A 24,955-nucleotide genomic window follows, 5' to 3' on the forward strand; every position below is an offset into this window, starting at 1 on the left:
TGTAATCTTTGTACTGCATGGGTATAGATGATCAAATAGTTACTTCATTATTTCGTGCAAATCAATATGTAATTTGTGTGTTTTTTTAAATGATTTTTATTTATTTATTGTATTTTTTTTCCTCTTCTGTCTCTCTAATAAACTAAAAATTAGGGAGTGTTCATTTCTTTAGAAGTGAGCAAACAATTTCAGCAGGGGCTCAGATTTTCCTCCACTGTATAAAACATTCTACTTCCAATACTACAGCAACTATTTTCCTCAGTTACAGAGTTTAAAAGAAGAAGAGATGATACAACACCGTGGTAAACTTTTCCCAACATAAAATCAAAGACGAGCATATAGTTTTCAACAAATGTGAAAACTATATGCAACTATATTGCATTGAGATTGAAATGAATTAAACATTGGCTTTAAATAATTTACAAATCACTGGAAACGTGGGTGTATGTTGTATTTTTAACATAACACGACTGAAAAGATCCTCACACTCTGGATTCCCCTTTTGGATTACTGCAGTAAAATGAAGTTATCTTTGCTAAGGACTCTGTAATGAAGAGCTTAAACTTGTAATCCCCATAATCCAAATCAAAGCTGTCTTTAATTGTTTCCATATTACAGTATCATTTAGACTGAGCTGACTTTACTTAAACGCAGGATTACGACACTGTTTACTCTGAGACCTGCCCATGACTGAAAAACAAAATACGTCTTTGTGTTAAGTCTCTGACTTTTTGAAAATATTTGACTATTATAACCTATTTTTAACCTTTATCAAGCTATTTCCAAACATTTGTCATCGTGTTTTATGATGTCTATAGGGTGTCAGTAAGGAATAGTTATTCTAAATGTCCAACAGAAAACCTGAGGGACGGGCACTCCATTTAACAGTGTAAAAAATGAATTTTCACTGAGACTTTTAACTGTCCTGGAAGAATAATAAAAAGGAAAAAGGCTGGCTCACACCATCCAACCTGAAACTACACTACAAGGGCTCCAGTGTCCTCCAAGCAGACTCAACAGGGACTTGAAAATACTATAAGAACAACTGTTCCTTTATGGTGTCCACAGTTGTGTGTGTGTGTGTGTCTGCATGGGAGTATTATCCTGCCCATCCTCTGGGCTTAGTAAGCTAGTTTGCTTTTTTTTATTAGCAATATGTTTAGCAAGGACAAGAAAGTGTCCCTCATTTTCACCATGAAAGATAATGTTTTTCGCTAACTGCAATGACTGATTTTTTTTAAACCGGGTGCTAAAAAAAGACAACAGACTAAAACCACAACTAGTGTAGTCTTAACTTTGTTAGATATGTCATTCAGCAGATTCGTGTGTTGCAGATTACTATCCAGTCGTTTAGTGATGACGTGACGAATCCTACTTCCGGGCCTAAAGTAGTCTGCGTTTAATATGGCTTTTGTGTTGTTAACACGTTTAATGTTTTGTATTTTCTTCTATTTAATCTCAAAAAGCTCCTAAAACAGTCAGTGATCACCGTTGACCTCCCTCGGCTTTTATTACCGCTAATCATTTATTTAAGCTCAGTTTTTTTAAAACCTTAGGATGTAACTACAGCCCAGCCCATGCAGCAGTATATGAATGACTAACCTCGTATTGTGGATGGATTATCTCAGTTGTTCTCCTGGCTGAAGTTTGGTCCTTTTACAGCATCCTGCCATGCGATTACATTTGTTCCTGACCACTGAGAACACTCACGTTAACTTTTATCGAGTGGAAAAAAAGTTAGCTTGTTTATATTATGCTAACATAGCTGTATCGCTAGCGGTCACGTAGCACATCATTATATACCAGCTAGCCAAACTTCAGTAACCCTACAAACGTCACTGCTGTTTAGTTTTCTGTCTTCATTTATGTTGGAAGTGATAGCAGAGCTGCGACGTTTTAATTTGTTTCCAAAACGCCGCAGTCAGGACATGCTATATTGTATTTAGATAGAAGCTAGCGAGCTAACTTCCTGCTAACTTCTAACTCCGTTAAATGTCATAAATTCCGTTTTCATGGATGCCTGGATGTTAAACTCAGTTGTTACACCTGGTAGAGCAGAACGCTGATCATTTTATTAAAGATGGAAGACTTTAGACAGTTTTTCAACTCTCAGTAATGCCATAGTGATCGTTTGATATATGGACCTGCAGCGGAGTTTAGGCCCAGACACGGCTAGTGACGTCAGACTTAACGACCGGATTGGATCCTGTAGAAACTTAGGTCCATAACATATAAGTTCTTTAAGCACTGTAGAGGCTTCTAACAAACATTAGGTGGTGATTTAAACTCATATTTTTCAAAAGTCCAGCGTTATTTTGAAGACACCGATATTTTTGCTGTCCCTCCCTCATTCATAATCCCTACATCTCAACCACCATAATTAACTTACTCTATGGTGACGAGTACATTAAGAATTTTGACATGATGCAGTCCCCACTATTTCTCATAGAGTAAACGGTACATTGCACTAGGTAGTAAGTAGTGAGATATTTTAGACAGAGACGTAGTGTTCTGTGATGCTGTACTGTTGCGTGTTTTGCATACGAATGCCCTGTCTGTTGTGCGCACGTATCCAACTGCTTGGACATTTGTGCCACCCCTTGTCATCTTTGTTCTATGTCACTGCCCATTAAATCTCAAGCAACCAATAATAAGCATCTGGCTCCAACCCTCTATCAGGCCTTTTAGTCTTAATTGTGGGTGGGTGCCAGCCACTAGTGCTATTAGCGGCGAGAGGGACAGGAGGGAGAAAATAAATATATAATGATGCCACCCACCAAGCAAAGATATTCAGTGTTTGCATTTCAGGGGACAATAAAGAAGGCCATCTGTTCCTGTCATTCGTGCTTTATTGTTTTCCTCGGCGGGCCACTCACTTTGGAACGTGGCATCAATGCCCTCCCTACCTCACAATCTCAGTGGTCCAGACCTCCCCGCACGAACTACAGTCAAACTGTCTGTACACATGCGTGACAGGACATAAACACACAGACATATATGTAGTGTACTGCTCACCCTTACCGCTGCACAGCTGTAAGACAAGGAAGGGTCGTGAAAGGTCTATTGGTTTTTGAATCTTCAATAGAAAAATTATGACAAATCAAAAATATGCTAAAAAGATGCTGAGGGGGGCATGGCTTTGAATAAATTCCGTGTCCCTGCTCGTCATGTTGGCTCCGGAGGTAGGATGGCAAACAAAGCCAAATGTTTTCCTTTCATTCATCCTGCAGGATGGAGAAGAGAGGAGAGGAAAGAAGGAGGCAAACCACACTTTTCTCCTCCTGGCTTAGAGTTTACCGAGGGGAGAGTCTTCAATATTGGCTGAAGCAATGAATGGCTCCTTCACGAGGTACGCACTGTGTTCAAACTCGCCGCAGACGTGCCATGAGGAGAAGCTGGGAGCTCAGCAGACACGAAGACGATGCAGGTTGGAGTTTTTGGATTTCTTCAATGACAAAAGGAACGCCATTAGATCCAACATTTCACTGCCAGTTTAAGAACTTTCAGAGACACACACAGTTCAGTCAGCGAGCTCCATCGCTTTCACCCAGCTTCATCCACCCAGCTGTCTTATTTGATTTCGCACATGAGGCTCACCCACAGTCATTTAGGACAAGTCTTTGCCACAGTATCCCCCATTATTCTGAGTATAATTCACGAGTGCTTAGACAATCGAGTCATTCCTTCCTTTTTAACTATACTTTTGTACAGCCACTCCAAAAGAAATGAAAACCTGATGTCCTCAGTAACTACAGGCCCATTCCAAGTTACATTTCCTTGCCAAGATTTAAGAAAAGGTTTTCTCCTCTCGTCACGTCTCCTCTTATTTAAATATTTTTAACATATTCAACAAATGTCTGTCTAATTCTAGAAGCAGGCCCAGCACTTTTAAAGGTTTATAATGACATCCTTTTATTTGCTGATTCTGGTTCCGGTGCCACTATATCACTCCCAAGCTAAGCGCAGTGTTTGACACCATCAGCCAGGACCTTCTTTCAAAACATCACGTGCATGAAATTTGTTCCCAGGATTAAGTTTTACATTGGTTTTCCTCACAAACAGGAATCTGTTCTTCATCCCCAGCTTCTGCTAAATGTGGCGTCCCTCAAGAATCCTTTCTAGGGCCTACTGTTTTCACCGTACATGCTGCCCCTTCCCATATGGAAAAGATATATATAAATCTTATAAAGTTTGTATCTGTCTTGTCTGAAACTTGTACTAAAAGCATATAAGAGTGAAAACAGATATAAGATCCCTTGAAAAATTATATAATGAAACTTGTATCTTTTGAATACTTACTAAAACAATGTATGAAAGTAATAAGAAAGTGGCCACTTTCATGAGTAATCACATATAAGTTTTTACTATTTCTTTTCCATATGGGTTGGCTCTATCTTTCAGAAACAAAATATTAACTATTACTGTTAACCTCTGCTACACCTGGCAGTGACTATTCTGTGTAGATACTCTGGCAGTTTGGATGATTTCAGATCATAGATCAGATCTAAACAAGAGCAAAACTGAAGTTTTTTTTTTTTTATTTGCCTCCAGAGCTGTATGACTGTCCTAACAAAGGCACTCATTCTTGTATTCACATATGTTCTAACTGTACTTAAAAATCTTGGTGTTTTTATGAGCAGTTGTTTCACTTTTAACACTTTAACGTTGTGAAGGGCAGCTTTTACCAACTGAGAACCCTCACTAAAACCAAGACAGCTGCACTACTGTAACTCTCTGTATGTGAGATTGTCCCTTTCCACTCTTTCTCCACTGCGATGAGGACAAAGCTCAGCTGCTTGACTTCTGAAGAAAAATACAAATAAAACAACATTTGGTTCAATAAGACATTAAGTCATCCCTGTTTTTAGCTCAGTTGGACTGGCTATCTGTGAAACGTAGAATTAATTTTTAAATGTATTTCTTCTTATATATTTTACCTTTAGATCACTAAGGTCATCCTGCCAACACTTTCACTCCGTGCCCTTGTCACGCTTGTCTAAAATCTAAAGGTGACTGTGCCTTTGCTGTTACTGCCTCCAGGCTTTGGAATAGACTGCCAGCCCAATTGACAGTTTTAACTAAAGATCTGCGTATTTTCACTTGCTTTATTCAAGCCTGTCAAGTCCGGTGTGAATGTTTGCTCACTGCGCTTTCTTTTTAAAACTGGTGTTTCTATTGTTAGCTTTATTTTAGGTATTAATTTGTATATATCGCATCATCACATCACATCCTTGTTATTTTTGCTCTGCCTTTCATTTTTTTTCATCACATTATTTGCTCAAGTGAGTTTTATGTTTTGTAATTGAGTTTTTGGAGACCTGAAATGTAAATGTGTCTGCCTGGAAAGTGCTGTGGGTCAACTCCAGTTGATTTAAATGTGCTATGTGAATACAAGTGACTTTGCTTACATGAGAAGTGGACCTTTTTTCTTGTAGTGATGAAAAATCGAGCCACAGAAATGATTTTAAGTTTAAGAAGCAATTGTATATTTTGTTTTTTTTACTAATGAATAAACAAAGGCTTCTATAGCTCATCTGTCTTCATGTGAACTATCTACCTGGAGTCAGTGACTGCCACAGTTTAGCTTCGATAAACTGACTGGTACTTGCATAGTGCTTTTCTGTTCTAACTAAACACTCAAAGCACTTTTTACTACAAGTTTCATTCACCTAATCATACACACATTCATATAGGACTTTTTATTATGTGTCTAAGTGTCTAACACACCTGTCACACACAGGCAACATGTATCTTGACTGAGGGCACCTTGACATGCAGACTGAAGGAGCCAGGAATCGAAACCACTGATCTTCCAAGTACTGAATTACCCCGTCTGCCTGCTGAGTCTCAGTGATCTGAAATTAAAACAATGGAAGGGAATCCCTCGCCTCTGTCTGGTAAATGTTTCTTGAACAGCACCAGTTAGGTTAAGTATTGTGCTTATAACAAGACACTGATTTTTTATAAACCATGTCAATTTAACTTTTGAAGCCTCAAACTTTCTCTGTAGAGTGAATAAAGTTTCGTGATCCCAGCGCCACCGTGACCCCAACCTCCCGACACTAATTTGTCTCACAGATTCTACTGCTATTAGAAAAATATACATTAAATTAGTTGGTAGTTACTCACTAATGACCACTGCACTGTACTGTGGTTGTTCTATTGTCTTCAATTGTAGCTACCTGGGTATGTTTCTATTTATTTATTTATTTATTTAAATTACAGAATAACAGCAAAAGATGAAAAAAGTAAGAACAGAAAGATCATCCATGTCAAATCCAGCCATAGATGAGGATCCTCACACTGAACATGTATGAGAATACTAAATAATGATGTTAGCTCAATACAAATTTTTAGTGTTTTCAGTGTGCTGCATATTTTATTTTTTTCCGGACAACCGTTCCAACAACACTACACCACGGTTGTAACCTTTGGTTTTTCAAAAGTTACCAAGTGTGACCATGAGAAACAAAAATGTTAACAGCTTCCAGTTTTAATTAACATCAACACCAAAAGATTTCATACTTGAAAAAATGAATACATATCTGTCCATTTGGTCAGAACAAGGTTTGCCTGTTTGTTATGGTCAAATTTGAATTCACCATATTATACCACACAGATACAATGACAGCATGTTATAAAATAAATGTATTTTTGATTTAACAAAAATAAATGTGCATGTATCACAATTCTAAAATAGCTATGTATATACAAAGATCAGCAACTTGTTCTTTAACGCCTTTAAGGATATGGCATTACACATGTATAATAAAATATATATCATATGCTGATGAATATGTGAATGAGTGCTGAGGGTATGGATAATATCACAGAAGGAAGACAGCACACACAAGCAGCGTTTTCTCACCAGTGATCTGACTGAATGCAAGATTTGCAGGTGCTTTTCCATCACAGTCAGCAAGGTTAAACTCCAGAGAAATTAAACAAATTGCTCCTCTAATGCAGAGTAAAACAAATGGAGAACTTTAGTGCACATGTGGAACCCTCTTGGGTTCTAATTATGTAAAACTATAGACATCAGAAGGCACTGAATTCTTTAATGAGCACTTGAGAGAACAAAGGGAATTTAAGTGCATGTTAATAAGAGAGGCGAGACAACAGGAGGAGGCAAAATGCCACCGAAAGAATCACTACACATTAAACGGGGGCATTTCTTGCCAAAACCACCCAGCAGCTTCCGACAAATACGCAGGGTGCCGTGAAATAGTTGAGAACGGGACTGATTTCTTTCTGTGATTCGTGATGGTTAGAACCGGCACACAGCTAATAGTTTCTCCATGGAAACAGCACAATAAATTGAGATGAATTGAGTGTCAAGGAATTGAGATCTGGCTATTAGTGCAGGAGAGGATGTTCTGGTTGATGATTTCTCTCTACAACCTGCAATCAGCATTCTGACGACTACCCCCTGACCAGTGTGCCGCAAGTAGGTGCAAAATCACAGGTTAAACTGCCCTGTCGGGTCTGTCAGGGCTGCCAGTGGCTTTTCCAGTGTCTGAGGAACAGTAACATTTGGATTTATTCAGTAGCAAACAAGGCGCAATGTGTTCGGGAAGCTGTGTTCCACTTCGCTGGTCGGTATGCCGGCCAATTAACATTGACAAAGACTCCCATGTGTATAAGCAAGCAGAGAACCACCCAGAGAACACGTTTGCGTTCAGAAGCCAAAATAGATCACACTGCTGGTGGTCCTTTAATCCCCACTGTTCCACTGAATAATGTTTTAAATCAAGATTCAGTGGTGTAGTCAGTCACCCTCGTAGTGTAGCTCCTCACTGGTTAGCTACTATCTGTGCAGAGGCTTCAGTGTGCAGTTGTTAGGTGTGATTTGGGATTTTCTGAGACTATGCATGGATAAACAAACATATGCTACCAAGAAAAATAATGGCCATATTAGGAACAAACTACTAATTAAGAAGTATGTTGAAGAAGAGTGTTGATGATGATAATGAGTAATATATGAGAGGTTTTAAAGTAGATAATAAAGCTTCGGCATTTTTCATCCGTGAATCTGGAAACTGAAGATTTTCTTAAAGCTGAAATTCCACTGAAAATATTTTAGGTAGCATTGTTTGATTATTTGAATTAGATAAGGGAAAGAATAGAGCAGATGATTAAAGGCACATGTGACACATGAAACTGCAGTTTGGGTCACATAAGGTTGTAAAGTAATGTAATGTTTTTGCCTTTAACCAACATTGTTTGTCTAGATGGATGTTTTGGACCTAAAAATAGAAAGAGTGATCAGATTAAGCGCCAGGTTGATTGAGTATCTTCTTAATGAATTGTTTCCATAATTTAAAATCACATTTAAATTTGACTGCAGTGGCTTCAGGGCTCCTTTATGAAGCATCGGAGCCAAGAAACTTCTCTCTTTTAAATTGTACTGTAACCTGGAGCAAGATGGCAAGCTGGGAGTTTGAGCCAAATGCTCTCGCTCAGGCACTGCAGGACCTTATAGTGGAGCTTCGCACAGACAGCCTGACCACAGGGAATGAAGTCATTGTGATTGTTAAAAAAACAAAAACAAAACAGCAGACACACTCTTGATATTCCTGACCTGAGGATGATTCCTTCTTCAGGCTTGGACACTGCAGACTTGGGTCTCTGGGTCAAAGCCAGTGACACAGCTTTCACCACTAGTAATGATCTTTGACATGAATGTTGGGTCAGTTTGTTGAAGAAGTTGATGTTTGCTCTCAGCGCAAGTTTGAGGTCCATGGTAAGACTGCAGATATCAGAAAGAGACTTCCAGAGAGCGATCCATATGTGGTAAAAAACCTGGAATGCTTGAAGTGCTTCACGAGGACATCGCTTTAAAACTGGTTTGCTTTGTGTCTTTTGGCTGGTGAAACTTTTTGATCACACCTAGTAAAGTAGCGGTGGACATCAAGCCTGTGTTTCAGTCTGTCTTACCATTTGAGACAGCAAAAGAGCAAACAGCAACACAAAGAAGAGAAATCAAAAAAGCGCTATTGAGAACCATGGGACAGGAAATGAATTTGTCAATACATCAGTGTAAAATAAAAAAGAACCCAATAGTGAACAAAAAATAAATCTGCAAAACTCCATGATGACAAATCCTGTGCAACATCAAAATATAACGGTCAAAATATCACCACACATCACTAAAGTTAAAGAATTTAAAGGATACAACGGAAAAGCACCAAGAATCAGGACTAGTTTGGAATTTGAAAGAAGAGACAACAACACAAAAAAAGTTTAATATGGAGATTTACTTTACTTGACATTTTGAATATGTTCATTTAGTTTTTTCTTTTTAAACATACTTTAAGGCATTTGTTATTTGCCCCATTGAAACCCATTTTAATATATTTGACATACTTTTGAGTACAATGATTTTCATCTATGTCGATTATACAGCATGCGTAGCATTCATTTAAATGTTTAATCGCTCAGTAATACATATTTTGATTACACATCTATTCAGAAAAATTTGACATGTATTCAAAATGTTATTTATTTAAACAGTTATAGCCTGTTACAATAGTGTACAGAACAAAGTCACAATAAAACAGAGCGATATTTTGAATCCCCATACGTCATACCCTAAATGTCTGTATGTTGTCAATGCAAACAATGGCAGTAAGAAAGGTAGTTTTAATAAACAGCTCAATATAGCATTATTATCAATCTGACCCTCAAATCAATCTACTGACCTTGAAGGAGAGGTGAGAGGTCAAATGTGACATCATATTTTAAATCTTTATATTGTACTTTCTATATGTTGACAATGCACACTGCAGTTAGAATCAAAGTTTCTAGATTATAAGGCTTTTTGTAAAAAATGACCTTTACGCGAGATTTTAATAGACTGTTATCATGACCCCACTCTACACTTCCAAAAAATTTACCAGAATTCATTCACAGTACTGACAGTATAACACACATGCACAGGCTACCAAAAACATGACCTCCTTGTTGTAAATGTATCAGTGCAAAGGCGAATTAAAGAAGCATGGAGAATTCAGAAGATCGCAGAGAAATGTTGTCTGACGATGACGGCTGGACCTTCACTGCTACAAAACGATGACCTCAAATATGCTATAAGTTTAAAAAATATATTTATAAAGAATCCCATCTTGTCGTCAGCCTGCAAACGTGATGTTACATTCTCCGTTTTTCTTAACGGTCACCAAAATTTGCATCGAGTCACAACTAAATACAGTGTAGTTCTGCAAATACTGCTAGAAGTTAGCAGGATCAACTGATTTTAGATTTTGTTGTTTCAGTAGAACATAACCTGCCTCGTCTTCCAGCATCACATAACTAAGTTTATTAAACTTAAGTAATACATTATAGCTCGTATTATGACCATCATATCATATTATATTATAAAACTGCAAAGTACCCTGTGAGCTGTAACTGTAAATCCACCATTAGGCCACATATGACACAGACCAGAGTCAGTAGAAAAACCTTCCCAATGATTTTTAATACCCCAGATCCTTATCTCATGTATTTGCATATGTATTAGTTTCTCTAGTAAGTGCTTTGACTCATTGGAGTGAAAGGAGCAATACAATAGTAAAGTGATTCAAGGTCTGTGATCTGTACTTGCCTTCTGTGTTACTGCTGTTCAGTCAGAATAAGTGTCTTTGTTTGGCATGAATACTAGCAGATCACTACTGTATTGCACAGAAGCTTGATCAAAACTATGACACAATCAGACCAAAGATGCTGAAAGATCCTCAATGGCAGACTCAAACAAAAGGCAAATTCAAAAGATTTGTTCATCTCCAGAAAAGACGTGTCCCGCTGTGACATCATAAAAGCATTTTAAGAGGGTTTATGCGTGGCGTTAAAGGTCCTGCATGTGCATTATCAATATATTTACTTCTTCATTTACGCCTGAATTACTGCTGACGACACTATTTCCCCATTTACGCTAATTTCCCAAAATTCACACTCACATCAAACGCACACTTTAAGAAGTGGCCCGGCCATCACTCAATGATTAATCATTACCACTTCAAAATGGTCAGGGCTTTTTCCACCTCTCCTCCAACAGTAGAATTAAGTAGGGGGAGTATTTCATCCTATTCTATTCAAATTTCACGGCACCATCTTTGATTTCTGTTGTCCAAAGTAAGGTAAGCCCCACGGCAGTGACGGACTGTCATCCCTCCCCTGGGGGCAGGAACCGCACTCACCAGCTCCCTAATGATGTGCCTGTCTTTTGAACGAAGAAGCCCATTCCACGGCCTATCACTTAGCGAGCTTAACTAAGCAGGGGGTGGTGGGTTAGGCAGAGCGAGAGAGACAAAGACAAAAACAGAGGGAGACAGAGGTGGGAAGGTGTAGGTTTGGCTTCTGGCAGATGAAAGCTGCCCCTTTTGGAATTTCAAGCAGAAATGAGGCAGGTTTAAAGCTGGATTTCAGTGACAAATACTGTATTAAGCCATGACTTGCTGTAGCAATGTGGCATACAGGTCAATTAGTTTGTCATTCAGAGAAAATAAGTCAAACCAAACCGAATACTATAGATGACAACAGTTTTCCTGGAAAAGCTCACAATCAGCTTCAGCAGCGACAGTTTACTGTATTCTGCTCCTTATAAGAATAAGGTAATTGGAGACGCGCTGCAGAGAAATACATATTGCATAAATGACAGGCTGTTGTTGTCCTAGTGTCAGACTGTAAATATGAACATTCTCAATCTGGAGGGCTCGGCATAATCACTGTTTATCCATTATATCCCCCTCTATCCTGCTGAATGGCAGCACACACAGTCGGATTGCCCTCAATCATTCAGTAATTGATACAGTGGCATTTCACACTGTTATTACCCAAAACAGCCTTGGTTAACTCTCGTCCCCCACCCACCTTCCCACCCTCCCCCAGTGTCTAGATCTGCGTTCTTTCTGCAAATATCCCGAGGCTTCTCTCTCTGCAGTTTTAACTTTAGATTGATTTAAGCTCTCCTGGAAGCCAGTTTGGTCCGTTTGAACGTTCTTATAATCTGCTGATTTGATTCAGTGGGGGACTGTTGTTAGCTGAACACAAGCAGCCCATACAGCAGAGAAGTAAAGAATAGCATCACACACGCTGGAGCAAAGGAAGAACAATCTGTGATAAAAGAAGAGCAGCCTGAGGGTGCAGGGAGTGGCCACAAGGACTCGCTTTCTTACTCTGGCCCCCCCTTTTTTTTGAATTATTGAATCACATGAATGCAGGAACACCTGAGACAGCTGATGAAGGAAGATACAGAGGAGAGGTGGGAGTGGCTGGGGCGCCACTTTAAAAGCCATGCTATTTTAAATAAGATGTGAATCTAACAGGATTCTTGTTTAGTCTGTAGGAAGGATTAAATGCAGCCCACACTGTCGAACGTGGATCAAACACTCTTTTTATTCCTTTTCTGCCCATGCTAACTGAACTGTTTTACTGTGCTCTAAGAATCCAAACGGTTCCACGCAGGAAAGAACAGGCAAACCTTTTGATGTAGAATATGTTTTAAGGTGCTATATGGTGTATCATCAACCCCCGTGACTCTCCTCCCTAGCACGAGACAAAGGGAAGCCTGCCAGCGCCAGAATATGCCAGAAATATACCCATAGAGAGGTGTTTGATTGTCTTTGCATCCATGCATATATGTCTTGTAGGTCTGAGTCATGTTTGACAGCTGTACATTGCAAGGCTTTTTCAGTGTACTTAAGCTCTCTGAGTGTCTTTTTCCTGCACGTACACATTAAAGACAGGAAAAGCAGAATGGGCTGCCTTAAAACCTCTTTGAAGTAAAGTCAGAACCAAAAAATTCATGTGCCAAGATGGGAAGCAGAAAGACAAAAGGAGCGTTGCAGCAGTGGTATCATCTGGTGAACCTGTGGGAGATAGGAAAATCAAGAAGTATAGGGTGAAAGAGGAGGAGGAAGAGGAGTGGGGGGAGGGGGCACCGATACAGAAAGTGTTTTGGGATGGGAATGCACTTGGGGAGTAGAAAAAGCACAGTACCTCCAAAAACTTTGCAATATAAAAGGGAGGAGTAGGGAGGCAGGACACAAAAGAATATTCACAATGCTTCTGCAGAGAGGGAGAAAAAAAAAGGCGCTGTTTCTTCTGCTTCCTCGCCTCTCTGCCTGGGAAGAGTCTCTCTACGTTGATCACGGTTTACCGTCTGAAGATGCATTGGCAGTTGTTGACAGAGACAGAGTTTGTGATGGTAGTCACAGTTATTCCACAGAGACAGTCAAGGGAGGGGCGATGAGGGGGAGTCGACTCCCCTCTCTTGTTTTCTTGCTGACTCTCTTAACTGTGTTTACTCTTTCAACGCTGACATCCAAAGGTATGCAGAGCTGATAAAACTTTCCAGCCAGATAAAATTTAACACAGTTTTTAGTGCATTAACTCACCCCGCATTCAGCAGTGAATTCAGACAAAAGGAAACGGGTAAAACGAACACTGGCGTGGACGGTTCGTTAATTTTATTTGCTGATTTAAATTCAAGGTTCAGTTTACCAAATGCAAAAATTTTAACTAACTGTTCCCCTTTGAAGGAAACTGCAATCAAAGAGGACAGTATGATATATCTGGATAAAATGGAATAAAACTGAGCACATGATTCAGCTCCTGTAAAGATCTTCAAGGCCATTAGCCTGACTAACAAAGAGGAATAACATGAAACAGCCTAAAAAGAAAAAGATTTTTAAAAATCTGATGGTTAAAAAAAAAAAGCTTTTTTCGTTTTAAAATGGCACAAAAACCCAAAACTTCAATTTCCATCTCCATATTCTCCAAGTCCTATTTTACTGAAATATAAGAGATCCTGTTGTACAAGACCCAAGTCCCCCGGGGCCAGCGAGCAGTGTGAGGCACTGGTGGCGGTTCTGGAGAGGCTGTGATCATGCCCAAGTTTTATCTGAAGCGTCTGAGCCACGATCGCAGGGAAGCTTCAAGTAAAAATCGCAAGAGCAGAGAGTGGAGATGAGAGAAGAGAAAAAACAACTGATTTCCATCAAAACAGATTGTCAAACCAGATGGGGACTGTTCGAGAACTGGGGCAGAGTGGATGGGGAGGGATTGTGATTGGGCAAATCTCAACACAAACCAGGCAGTCGCATCAGAACAAAATGGATCTTCTAAGCACTCTGCTGCTAGGCTGTCATGTAATTCTAAATGGCTTTAAATAATTCTGAATTAAGTTAATATTCAATATACACGAATATCAAAGAGTTCAAAACGACGAAATCTTTCATGGAACTGTACGCTTTGTTGAGTACATCCTTGTTTTTGTGCTTTGTAGGGGGGATTTAGCTCTCTGGAGAAGCAATCTCGGGGTCAGCTGTGATGGCTGCCTTTAATTTCCTGCACAAAGAAAGTGTCTCTGACCTCTCACCTTTGAGTATGATGTCTCTGCGTCACACATGATGAGCCTGAGCATCATGACAATTTGTGCAGTTTGGTGTGTGTTTCATTAACTCCTCCTGAATTATCAGCGCTCAGAATGATTTTGCATGCTCTGACCATTATCACGGTGCCTCTGGCAACACCTGAGCAAAGCTCATCAGCATGCCAGTGTTAATCCCACACAAGGTTTTCCCCAAAGTGGATTGGCTCAAACACATCCTTTAAACATGTTATCTCAGCCAACGCACGCTTGGGCCTCCAACAAGAGGCTCTTTCTGCGAGCCATACACCACACGCAGTTAACACACAAGCTCATTATCAGACAGAAGGATGAATGTATTACAAGTTGTGGGATAAGATAACCTGAATGTGATATTTAATCAGCTGCATGAAGAAATGCAGAACTGGAACCAGGCGAGCATCAGAAAACAAGGAAATTCTACACCTGAACTATAAGCCCTGTTAGTTAAGCAATCAATGGAAATGTTACTTTCATTTAGAGACTCGGGTAATAGGTTTGATGCCCTTCTCAAGTATTTATAGCAAATAACAAACATTAAGGGGGAGCCATTATGCTCATTTCCCTTTAAATATTTTTAGTACGGTAAATGGTAATCCTAAAATGGACTGGTATTTATGTAGCACTTTTCTTCTCTTACAGAGCACTCTGAGTGCATCTCTGTGACTTTACTGGTGCAGCTTTACGTGACTTTCAATTCAAAGAACTCTTTTTTAAAAAGTCTTAAAACATCTCTTTCTGTGGCACCTTAGTTCTTCCCCTCTTTGGCACAAGCAATTTTAGCTCCTGTCCCAGAAAGTCCACTTTCTTCTGATTGGCTGCCCCTCACTTGCCTTCTGCAAACATGTCCCCATGCTTGTAAGCACTTCCCCCGTTTGCCTGTCAAAAGCTCCAGAAACATTTACACCTGAATGAATAGCCAGAAGGACTGTTTAGTCAGCTAATGCAGCCTTGTTAGCTTATTGTTAGCTTCTCGATACAGAGTGGCTAGAAAACTGTGCTTTCTTCTTTAGAAAAAGTAAACACACTTTCAAACAAAAAGAGTGGGCCACCCCTAAGTATAACTTTTAAGATGCAAAGACCATATAGGGAAATCTCTATCATTTGATGTCAGCCAACCCCAGGAGTAGAACTAACTCTGACACAGAGCAAACAGTAAATAGGTGAACTTTGGCCCATAAAATACACCACTGTAAAATATATATATAAAAAAGATTAAGGGCCACTTTCATTTGCTTAATCTAGTCACCATTTTGAGGTGTGCTATGTACCAGACTATTATTAGCTGGCAGAAATAACTACCTGAAGTCTCTGCCAGGTTGCCTGACTCCCTGAGAAAAATAGTTCAGTGAATAGGCTGCAGTAGAGGGGATAATAGTTTTTACACCCATTTTTAATGTAAATGTGCCACATAATTCAGTATTGTTGAATACTAAGCTTCTGAGTTGCTGATGGCCAGATTTTGTGTGCTTTGGAAACAGCCAGGCTAGCTCTACCTTCACCATTACAGTCTTTATGTTAAGCTATGCTAGTTGGCTGCTGGCAAAGCGGCAACCTTCGGGGCTAAGAGAACGAAGCCAACGCAGCAGTGCCAAAAAACAGCGCTTCTTGGAGTGGCCACTTAAAACTGGTTCCAAAACGTGAGTCAGTCCACATAGATTTTCATGTTAAAACCCCCAACTTAACAGTAATAAAACACATTTTTACAGCCTGCTACAAAAAACAGCTTTGGTCTCCGTGGATAGTTTTCCTCCTCACACAGCAGGTGAAATTTCCTCATAACTTCTTCATAACAATTTAGGTTTAAAGTATTTCAATACGTCACTTTACTCATTTGCTTAGCACTGATTAGCGAGTATGTGTTCGTGCCTTGAACGGGGAGCGATGGTATAACTTGGTCACTAGCATACATTCCAGGCTCCGGTTACATAGCTGACCCTCTAACTTATCTAATTTACAACCACGTCATCTTTAATTATTAGTTGCTGCAGTTGCTCAGTAGTTCTACAGTTTATAGATGTGGCTTGCTAATTAGCAGCTTGCTAGTGTAAGCTTATAACTTGGGGTGTCCTCTCTCTCCAAAAAACCTACCTTTGTGGCAGCCAAACATGTCAGTAGCTACACCCTTTCTTTTCTTCTTCTATGTTTAGCTTTACGTTTGTAATACTGGCCTGGTAGCAGTAGTAATCTGCTCAGCTCACTTAGCAAAAAGGCTAGCACATGCGTCAAAATGCCAAGCTATTCCTTTAAATTCAGTGCTTCATTTACAGTAAGTGGGTATGGCACATGGATTTGGAGACATTCGGTTTGAATGTTTCCCACGAACAACACACTTTTAAACAGGTGTTCTATTATGAAAATAGCCTTCCCTTCCCTGCACACTCCTGTCTTGAATTTATCATGTCAGGTGGGGAAAATGAAGGTGATTATTGACCGTGAGATGAATTTTCCATTTCCTCTACACCGGACTGATCTTATTCCAACCTCCAAATTTTTTTAGTCTACTGATTTCTCCCTCTCTCTCGCTCTCTTTTCACCCTTCAACACGCCTGTAGCATTCCTCAAGGTCCCCTGTGATGCCCGAGGCTGTAGAGAAACTCCAGTGAACACAGGCTCCCTCCAATCCCTCCACCAAGCCTCTCCAGCCATATGTTTATGATAAGATGAGCTTGACATGATCAGGCTTTTATTTCCTTTTCCATGGAGACATTGATCTCACCTGCAGCAACATGCAATTTGTCAATACTGGAATTTTTAAAAGGTGTATAGGCATAAAATAATGACATGAGTTTCAAGTTAATTGAAAAAAATATGACACTTACCCCCTTGAAATACATATTATTTTTCCTATAAAGCTGTTTAATGAGAAATAGAGGAACTCTTTAAATCCATCCTATTTCTCCTGTCTCTTACAATTCCTCTGAGTATAGTGTAGTGTACTGTGAAGCCTGAACTATGGGTCAGGACCTAACATCTGCCAATAAATGGGTTTCTGCAAAAGGATGGAAAAAAAAAAACACTAATTCCACAACTTGGTTCGATTTCTAGCACATCTGTGAAGTTCTTTGTTCTTTTGTAAATCTGTTACATTTCATAAACTGTCTGAATGACTGTCTGAAATACTGCATGTAGACGTGACTTTGATTGTGTCCAAGCCAATTCTCCAACAGCAGGTAGAGGCAGTGTATAGTTAAAATTGTGAGCTGCTGTCGTTATTAAAAGGTAGCAGCATCCAGGACTCCAGGACAACAGCTTATCAAGGAAAGAAATAATGATGCCTGAGGCTGTTCACATATATGAGGGCAACTACTTTTAGCTCCATTCCTGGTAACAGTGCAGACGTGTTACCATGAACCTCCAGTTCACTGTTACCGTTATTTTCTTGGCAGCCTGTTTAGTATCGTCACCTTTACAGTATTTAAAGATAGTTTGGTTAGCACAGTTCACCTAGCTGGCCCATCTTTTCACAAAAGAAGTCTGTTTGGTTTGCTGTAAGTATTTGCCGCTCTCGGAGGTCTCGTATTTATTCTTATGATGGCAGCGCAATGCTAAATTCCTCTAAACCTCCCTGAAAATTTAGATTTTTAAAAATGAATGAAGATATTTAAATATTTATGCGGTCTTTGCTCGTAAGCCTTTGATTCATCCTAAATGGTCGTCAAAATTTTAGTTTACTGTAAGATATTAAACGACATTGCTTTCCTTTAATAAACAAACAAGGCAACATTTTCAGAAAATATTTGAAAGTCTGTACGAGTGAATTTGAAACCCTCCGTTTTAAAATATCTGCTTTAATGCCGAGTATGGAAAGGAAAGATGAGAACGTAATGTGCATGTAGAGTTTAACTAAGTGGCGTTAGCTGGAGTTGTAATTAAACTCATTACGGTATAATGAGCATCAGTCGCTTTAAGGTGAGAAAGCTCCTGATAGACTGATCTAAACTGGGCTCCTCCTTCCTCTGTCGTGACAGTAAAAGGTTACTTTTGATTCTTTAATTATGCATTGAAAAGTTCTCACTTAATGTAATGAACCGCTGATCTGTACCATAAGTCATCCTTGCGGGGGTTGTCGGAACTGTATGCGCAGTCGCACTAAGGACAGATGTGATCAGAGGCATGCCCCGTAACGCGTATAGAGCAGTCTGTCGTGGCAGGAATAAGTTGTACAAAGTCCACGTAAGTTACGATAATACTTTGATAAGTATGATAAGTGTGTTTCTAATGTAAGGTATGTTGCTGCGTTTGTATTGTGAGCTATCTGAAAACCCTTTTATTCTTTATTTACGTTACTTACATCCATGTGCTATTTTTTAGCTAGACATGTGTGTCATGCAAGCTAGCAGCACCCCATGAGAAACGGGCCGAAGTGTTTAAGTGTTTACCGGAGTTTTGCACCCTTGGCAAGCGGACTGAGGTATGTGATGAGAGATGATCTGTTGTTATATTTTATTTAACTGAACTGTGTAATCCCTTGATGCTGTTTGAAGTAACCCCTTTTGTTTTATTTAATCTGTGACTGTATATCTCAGAATTACTTGTTTGAACTTGCCTGAATTAACTTAAGCTCATTGTTATAGTTCAAAGGGTACTGTACGGGTATCAATTTTTTCTTATTTTATAGTTTTCACGGTGCTCAACGTCCAGAGAATGAGCCGTGTGTGGTGAGGAAATAAATGGCTGCACCCGTTAGAGATTCTTCTGTCGTTCTTGATGCCAAGGGCTGCTACAGTGAAAACTCATCGCTGCCTTGCAGCCATCTACACTCATCTTATTCTTTCGTCGAACTGTGAGTAAAGGAGTGTATCGCATCATCTAGAGACTACTGGATCAGTAAAGGACTCAAAATAAGGACATTATAAATACAATGTCATGCACACCTTCATCTTGTAAGCTGTGTGAGCAAATGATCTTCAACATGGCAGTCTAAAGTAATGCAAGAAAGAAAGACCTCTTCTGTATTTAACACAGTAGCATGTAAAGTTGTGATGCTGAATATCCCACATTTCTTGCATCAGAATGTCTAAGACTGAATCTGGGCTTTATGCTATCAGTTGTACTTCTGTAAAAACCTAAGTGGTAAATTGTCTGATTTGAGGGCATCATCAGTATTATTTTGGTTTTGTTGCCAGTCTGTGAGGTTAAAGGTGTAAATATCTAAGTTGAGTGTTAATAAGTTTGAAACCACCACTCAACCCATTTGAGTTAAGATATATACACTTAAAAGGGCAGGTGCAACAAGCCAAAAATAAAATTAATAATAATGTTGTCCCCTGTTGAAGAAATAGACAAATCTACAGAGGCACAAGAGGCCAGGTCCAGCTCCAGAGAGCGAAGACTAACAGAAAAGGGGCAGGAGATGCATGAACAGGAGGCCAAGAAAAATGAAAGGTCATTTAGCAAGGCATATGAGTCCTGGAAGGAGTTAGCAAGAGGAGTTAGAACAAGGCTGAAAGGTTTCTGCTCAAACGAAGACCTTGTTAGAACACAAACGGACATTAAGGCTAAAGAAGCATTAATGCATGAACTGTATGAGCCTATCCGACGTAATCATACTTCTACTCCAGATGTTGTCAAGAAAATGGATGCGTGTGTTGCCCTAACAACAGAAATTTGTGATCTCATTAGTAAACGACTAGAAGATATAGATAAGACTTTTAATGACAGGCTCGAGAAGGAGCGTGTAAGGATGATATTAAGTAAGGAGGAGTATGGATCTGTTTTTGGGAAAACTGAAACAGAAACAGTTATTTCAGAGCATTCAAAGGGCTCAGATTCATACTCTGGAGCCACATCTACGACTTCTAGCAAACGTGTGGATGCCGAAGCTGACCTTGCAGCTAAACTAGAACAGGCGAAGGCAATGCAACGAATACATGAACAGCAAGCCAAGTTGAGTAGCTTAGAGCATGAGTGGAAAATCAAGGAAGCACAAATGATTGCAGAAATGACAGCAAAGCTAGAGGAAGAGAGAACTAAACTGCAACAGCTACAGGCAGAAAATGAGGTAAAAGTAGCAGCAGCCAGAGTGAGAGCTTACAACAACTACGATGGATTGGAAAGCCTTAAGTATGAAGCAGATGACAAATCACAACTTGATAGCCAAATCATTGAATCTCAGAATCCATTGAATCCACAGGCTGAATCATTTCGACCTCAGTGTGCACCACCTGAGATTTTGCAAAGGCAACAGGAGGTCAGCTTAACACAGGAGCTTGCAAGCTTGTTCGTCTCCAACCGTCTGCCTGCACCTGAACCCACAGTGTTCACTGGTAACCCTTTAAAGTTTATAGACTGGAAGATATCCTTTATGGCATTGATTGGCCACAAACCCCTCCCCGCAGGCGAAAAAATGTTGTACTTGAAAAGTTATCTTGCTGGTGAGGCACGGAAGGCGGTCGAAGGATTCTTCTATCGAAACTCAGAAGATGCATATCAGGGTGCCTGGGAGATTCTTCAGGAGAGGTATGGAAGTTCATTTGTCGTCCAAAAGGCTTTCAGGGATAAACTGATGAAATGGCCAAAAATAGCTCCCAATGACCCAGTAGCCCTCAGAGAGTTTTCAGATTTCCTTCAAAGTTGTGCCGAGGCCATCCCTCATGTTAAAGGGCTGGCAATTCTAAATGATTGTGAAGAAAATCATAAACTTCTCAAAAAACTGCCCGAATGGCTGGTACGCAGATGGGGTCGTGTTGTTGTGGATGAACTAGACAGATGTCAAGAGTATCCACCATTTGCTCATTTCACCAGATTTCTACAAAGGGAAGCTAGAATAGCCTGCAACCAACCCCATTGCTTCTCCCTTCTTATTAACCACTAAAGTTACAGATGAAAGGCTTCCTAAGAGAACCAAGGCACTCAGCACCAATGCTCAAGCTAAGCACTCTGCAGGTAAACCAGGGACCTTAATTTCAAAGCCAAGACCACCATGCTTCGTCTGCAACGATGAAACACACGGTGTCGCCAAGTGCCCAACCTTTGCCACAAGGCTTCCTGATGAAAAGAGAGCTTTCATTCGGGAAAACCGTCTTTGCTTTGGCTGTTTAAGAAAGGGTCACACTAGTAAAGAATGCAAAAGAAGGCACACATGCACTATATGTGGTCGAAATCATCCAACTTGCTTGCACATAGAGAGAATTGAGGGAGCCAGTGAAATGTTAAACAGTGATTCACCATCTGCAGGAAATGAGACAAAGGAAGTCCGCAATGTCATGTCACACACATTGACAAGATACTCCTCAGCTACGTCTAGCATTGTTCCAGTTTTTGTGTCATTGGCAGAAGACTCCCACAGTGAGATTCTCACATATGCTCTGCTCGACACACAGAGCGATTCAACTTTCATCTTGGGAGATCTGGTCTCTGCACTAAATGTGAAGACTCAGCCAGTGCAATTAAGGCTCAGTACAATGACAGCAGTAGACACAGTCATAGCTAGCAAAGTGGCTTGTGGATTGCAAGTTCGTGGGCTCCATAGTGAGTCGCATGTTCAGCTACGCCAGGCATATACAAGGGATTTCATCCCAGTCGATAAGTCTCACATTCCTACAAAGGACACCGCACTTCAGTGGCCACATCTGAGGCAACTGGCAAACAAGCTGCAGCCACTTCAAGACTGTGAAGTGGGATTGCTGATTGGCTATGATTGCCCATCAGCACTGGCCCCTCTAGAAGTCATTGTAGGGTCAGAAAACCATCCATTTGCTCAAAGAACCGTGCTTGGCTGGAGCATCATAGGATCAGCAAATCCATATCTTGATAGAAAGGAACATCAAAGCTTTGTACACAGAGTGGCAGTAAAGGAAATGCCATTGCCTCCGGTCAATGATGTGTTGAAGGTCCTAGAAATGGATTTCAGCGAAAGAAACTATCAAGATAAATATGTTTCTCAAGATGATGTTCATTTTGTAAAACTCCTCAGCAGCACAATCACAAAAAGGAAGGATGGACACTATGAGATGCCACTTCCTTTCAAGGGCAGCTCTCCACCTATGCTGCCAAACAACAAGCGACTGGCTGAAGCTCGTTTGCAACACCTCAAGAGGAAGTTAAGGTCCAACAGGCAGTACCATGACCATTACACAGCATTCATGGAGGAAACCATCAGCAAAGGTGTTGCAGAACCAGCCCCCCCAGCACATGAGGGAGAGACAATTTGGTACATCCCACATCATGGGGTGTACCATCCTAGGAAACCAGATAAACTTAGGGTGGTCTTCGACTGTTCAGCCAAGTTTCTGGGCATCTCTCTGAATGACACCTTATTGACTGGCCCTGATCTGATAAACTCTCTAGTAGGAGTTCTCTGCCGCTTTAGGAGAAAAGCTTGTGAACTAGTAATCAGTCTGGTTCAGCGACAAGCCTTTTTGCAAGACATAAAGACACTTCAGAAGGGCAACTCTCTTCCATGCTCTAGCCCCCTAAGTTGTCTTGATCCCATCTTAGATGAAGGACTTCTTCGTGTAGGTGGAAGACTGACAAAGGCAACGCTCAGTCGAGAACTAAAACACCCGGTTATCCTTCCAAAGGAAAGTCACATTACAAGACTAATACTGTCTCATTACCATGCCACCATCTGTCATCAGGGTCGCAGTCAAACCCTAGCAGAACTCAGAGCAAATGGGTTTTGGGTGCTTGGGGGAAGCAAAGCAGTTGCCAAGTTAATACATAAATGTGTGCAATGTCGAAAACTTCGGCGCCCCACCGAGGAGCAACGCATGGCAGAGCTCCCGAAAGAAAGGACTGAAGCCTCCGCTCCTTTCTCGTACTCTGGTATGGATTGCTTTGGTCCATTTTCCATCAAGCGGGGCCGTAAGGAGTACAAAAGGTATGGGCTTATCTTTACATGCCTGTCTTCACGTGCTGTTCATATCGAGATGCTAGAAGACCTATCAACAGATGCATTCATCAATGCCCTTAGATGCTTCATCAGCCTCAGAGGAGCTGTTTGCCAACTCCGCTGTGACCAAGGCACAAACTTTGTAGGAGCCAGAAATGAGTTCAGAGAGGCTCTCAAACAATGTGACATGCAGGCACTGGAGGCTTTCCTGGCAGACAAACAGTGTGAGTTTGTTTTCAATGCTCCTTCTGCAAGTCATGCTGGTGGCATCTGGGAACGCCAAATTAGAACCATTCGTAATGTGCTAAATGCCACTACTGCTCAGTGTGCAGGAAGACTAGACGATGCCTCTCTTAGAACTTTGTTTTATGAGGCCATGGCTATTGTAAATAGCTGCCCCTTGACTGTGGGCAGTATCTGTGACCCAAAGGCACCTGAACCTCTTACTCCGAACCATCTTATACTGATGACGTCCAAAGTTGCTCTACCACCACCTGGGAAATTTGTGAGAGAAGACTTGTATGCAGCGAAGAGGTGGCGTAGAGTACAATACTTAACTGAGCAGTTCTGGGGTAGGTGGAAAAGAGAATACCTCATGAATGTCTCCACAAGACAGAAGTGGCACAAAACCCGCCGTAATCTAAAAGTGAATGACATTGTTATCATCAAGGAAGATATGTTACCAAGGTGTCAGTGGCAACTGGGGCGTATCGTTGAAACTATCGAAGGCGATGATGGTTTAGTCCGTCGGGTCAAAGTTCAAGTAGGAGTCCAAAGTCAGACCAAGAAACAGGACCGTGCTTTCAAGCCCCCCATCATCGAGCGGCCTATTCAAAAACTGGTGGTTCTTGTTGAAAGAGAATAATAACAACCATGTTATTATCTGAGAGGAACTGACATACTGACATAAACAATGTAACAGTCCAGGTGGCACCTGCTCTATGATGTTTGTACACCTGTATATTGGTTGAAGTGGTCTCATTTTGTTGTTGTTCAAATCATGTATGATTAGCTAGTTTGTAAATCATAGCATGATTGGTGGGAGTGTAATGAACCGCTGATCTGTACCATAAGTCATCCTTGCGGGGGTTGTCGGAACTGTATGCGCAGTCGCACTAAGGACAGATGTGATCAGAGGCATGCCCCGTAACGCGTATAGAGCAGTCTGTCGTGGCAGGAATAAGTTGTACAAAGTCCACGTAAGTTACGATAATACTTTGATAAGTATGATAAGTGTGTTTCTAATGTAAGGTATGTTGCTGCGTTTGTATTGTGAGCTATCTGAAAACCCTTTTATTCTTTATTTACGTTACTTACATCCATGTGCTATTTTTTAGCTAGACATGTGTGTCATGCAAGCTAGCAGCACCCCATGAGAAACGGGCCGAAGTGTTTAAGTGTTTACCGGAGTTTTGCACCCTTGGCAAGCGGACTGAGGTATGTGATGAGAGATGATCTGTTGTTATATTTTATTTAACTGAACTGTGTAATCCCTTGATGCTGTTTGAAGTAACCCCTTTTGTTTTATTTAATCTGTGACTGTATATCTCAGAATTACTTGTTTGAACTTGCCTGAATTAACTTAAGCTCATTGTTATAGTTCAAAGGGTACTGTACGGGTATCAATTTTTTCTTATTTTATAGTTTTCACGGTGCTCAACGTCCAGAGAATGAGCCGTGTGTGGTGAGGAAATAAATGGCTGCACCCGTTA

At 40.5% G+C, this 24,955-nt stretch overlaps 1 protein-coding gene and 2 long non-coding RNA genes across 3 annotated transcripts; all 3 read left to right on the forward strand.

Moving 5' to 3' along the window:
* Positions 1-1,090: 1,090 nt before the first annotated feature.
* LOC146702036 (uncharacterized) lies at positions 1,091-5,891 on the forward strand. The gene is made up of 3 exons (XR_014922267.1): positions 1,091-1,124; positions 3,231-3,427; positions 5,741-5,891. It is a non-coding gene; the product is annotated as an uncharacterized LOC146702036 (long non-coding RNA).
* A 12,545-nt stretch (positions 5,892-18,436) lies between these two features.
* Positions 18,437-19,096, forward strand: LOC146702037 (uncharacterized). Its single transcript, XR_014922268.1, has 2 exons — positions 18,437-18,821; positions 19,029-19,096. It is a non-coding gene; the product is annotated as an uncharacterized LOC146702037 (long non-coding RNA).
* A 2,310-nt stretch (positions 19,097-21,406) lies between these two features.
* On the forward strand, positions 21,407-24,955 carry LOC146702038 (uncharacterized). The gene is made up of 2 exons (XM_085468528.1): positions 21,407-24,680; positions 24,888-24,955. Exon 1 carries the CDS (start codon positions 21,559-21,561, stop codon positions 24,106-24,108), a length of 2,550 nt encoding a protein of 849 aa, XP_085324654.1. The 5' UTR covers positions 21,407-21,558; the 3' UTR covers positions 24,109-24,680; positions 24,888-24,955.

Source organism: Copadichromis virginalis, linkage group LG9 (genome assembly GCF_057382275.1).
Source record: "Copadichromis virginalis isolate Kocher_CV1m ecotype Utaka linkage group LG9, C_Virginalis_male_GT1.1, whole genome shotgun sequence".
Lineage (NCBI taxonomy): Eukaryota > Metazoa > Chordata > Actinopteri > Cichliformes > Cichlidae > Copadichromis > Copadichromis virginalis.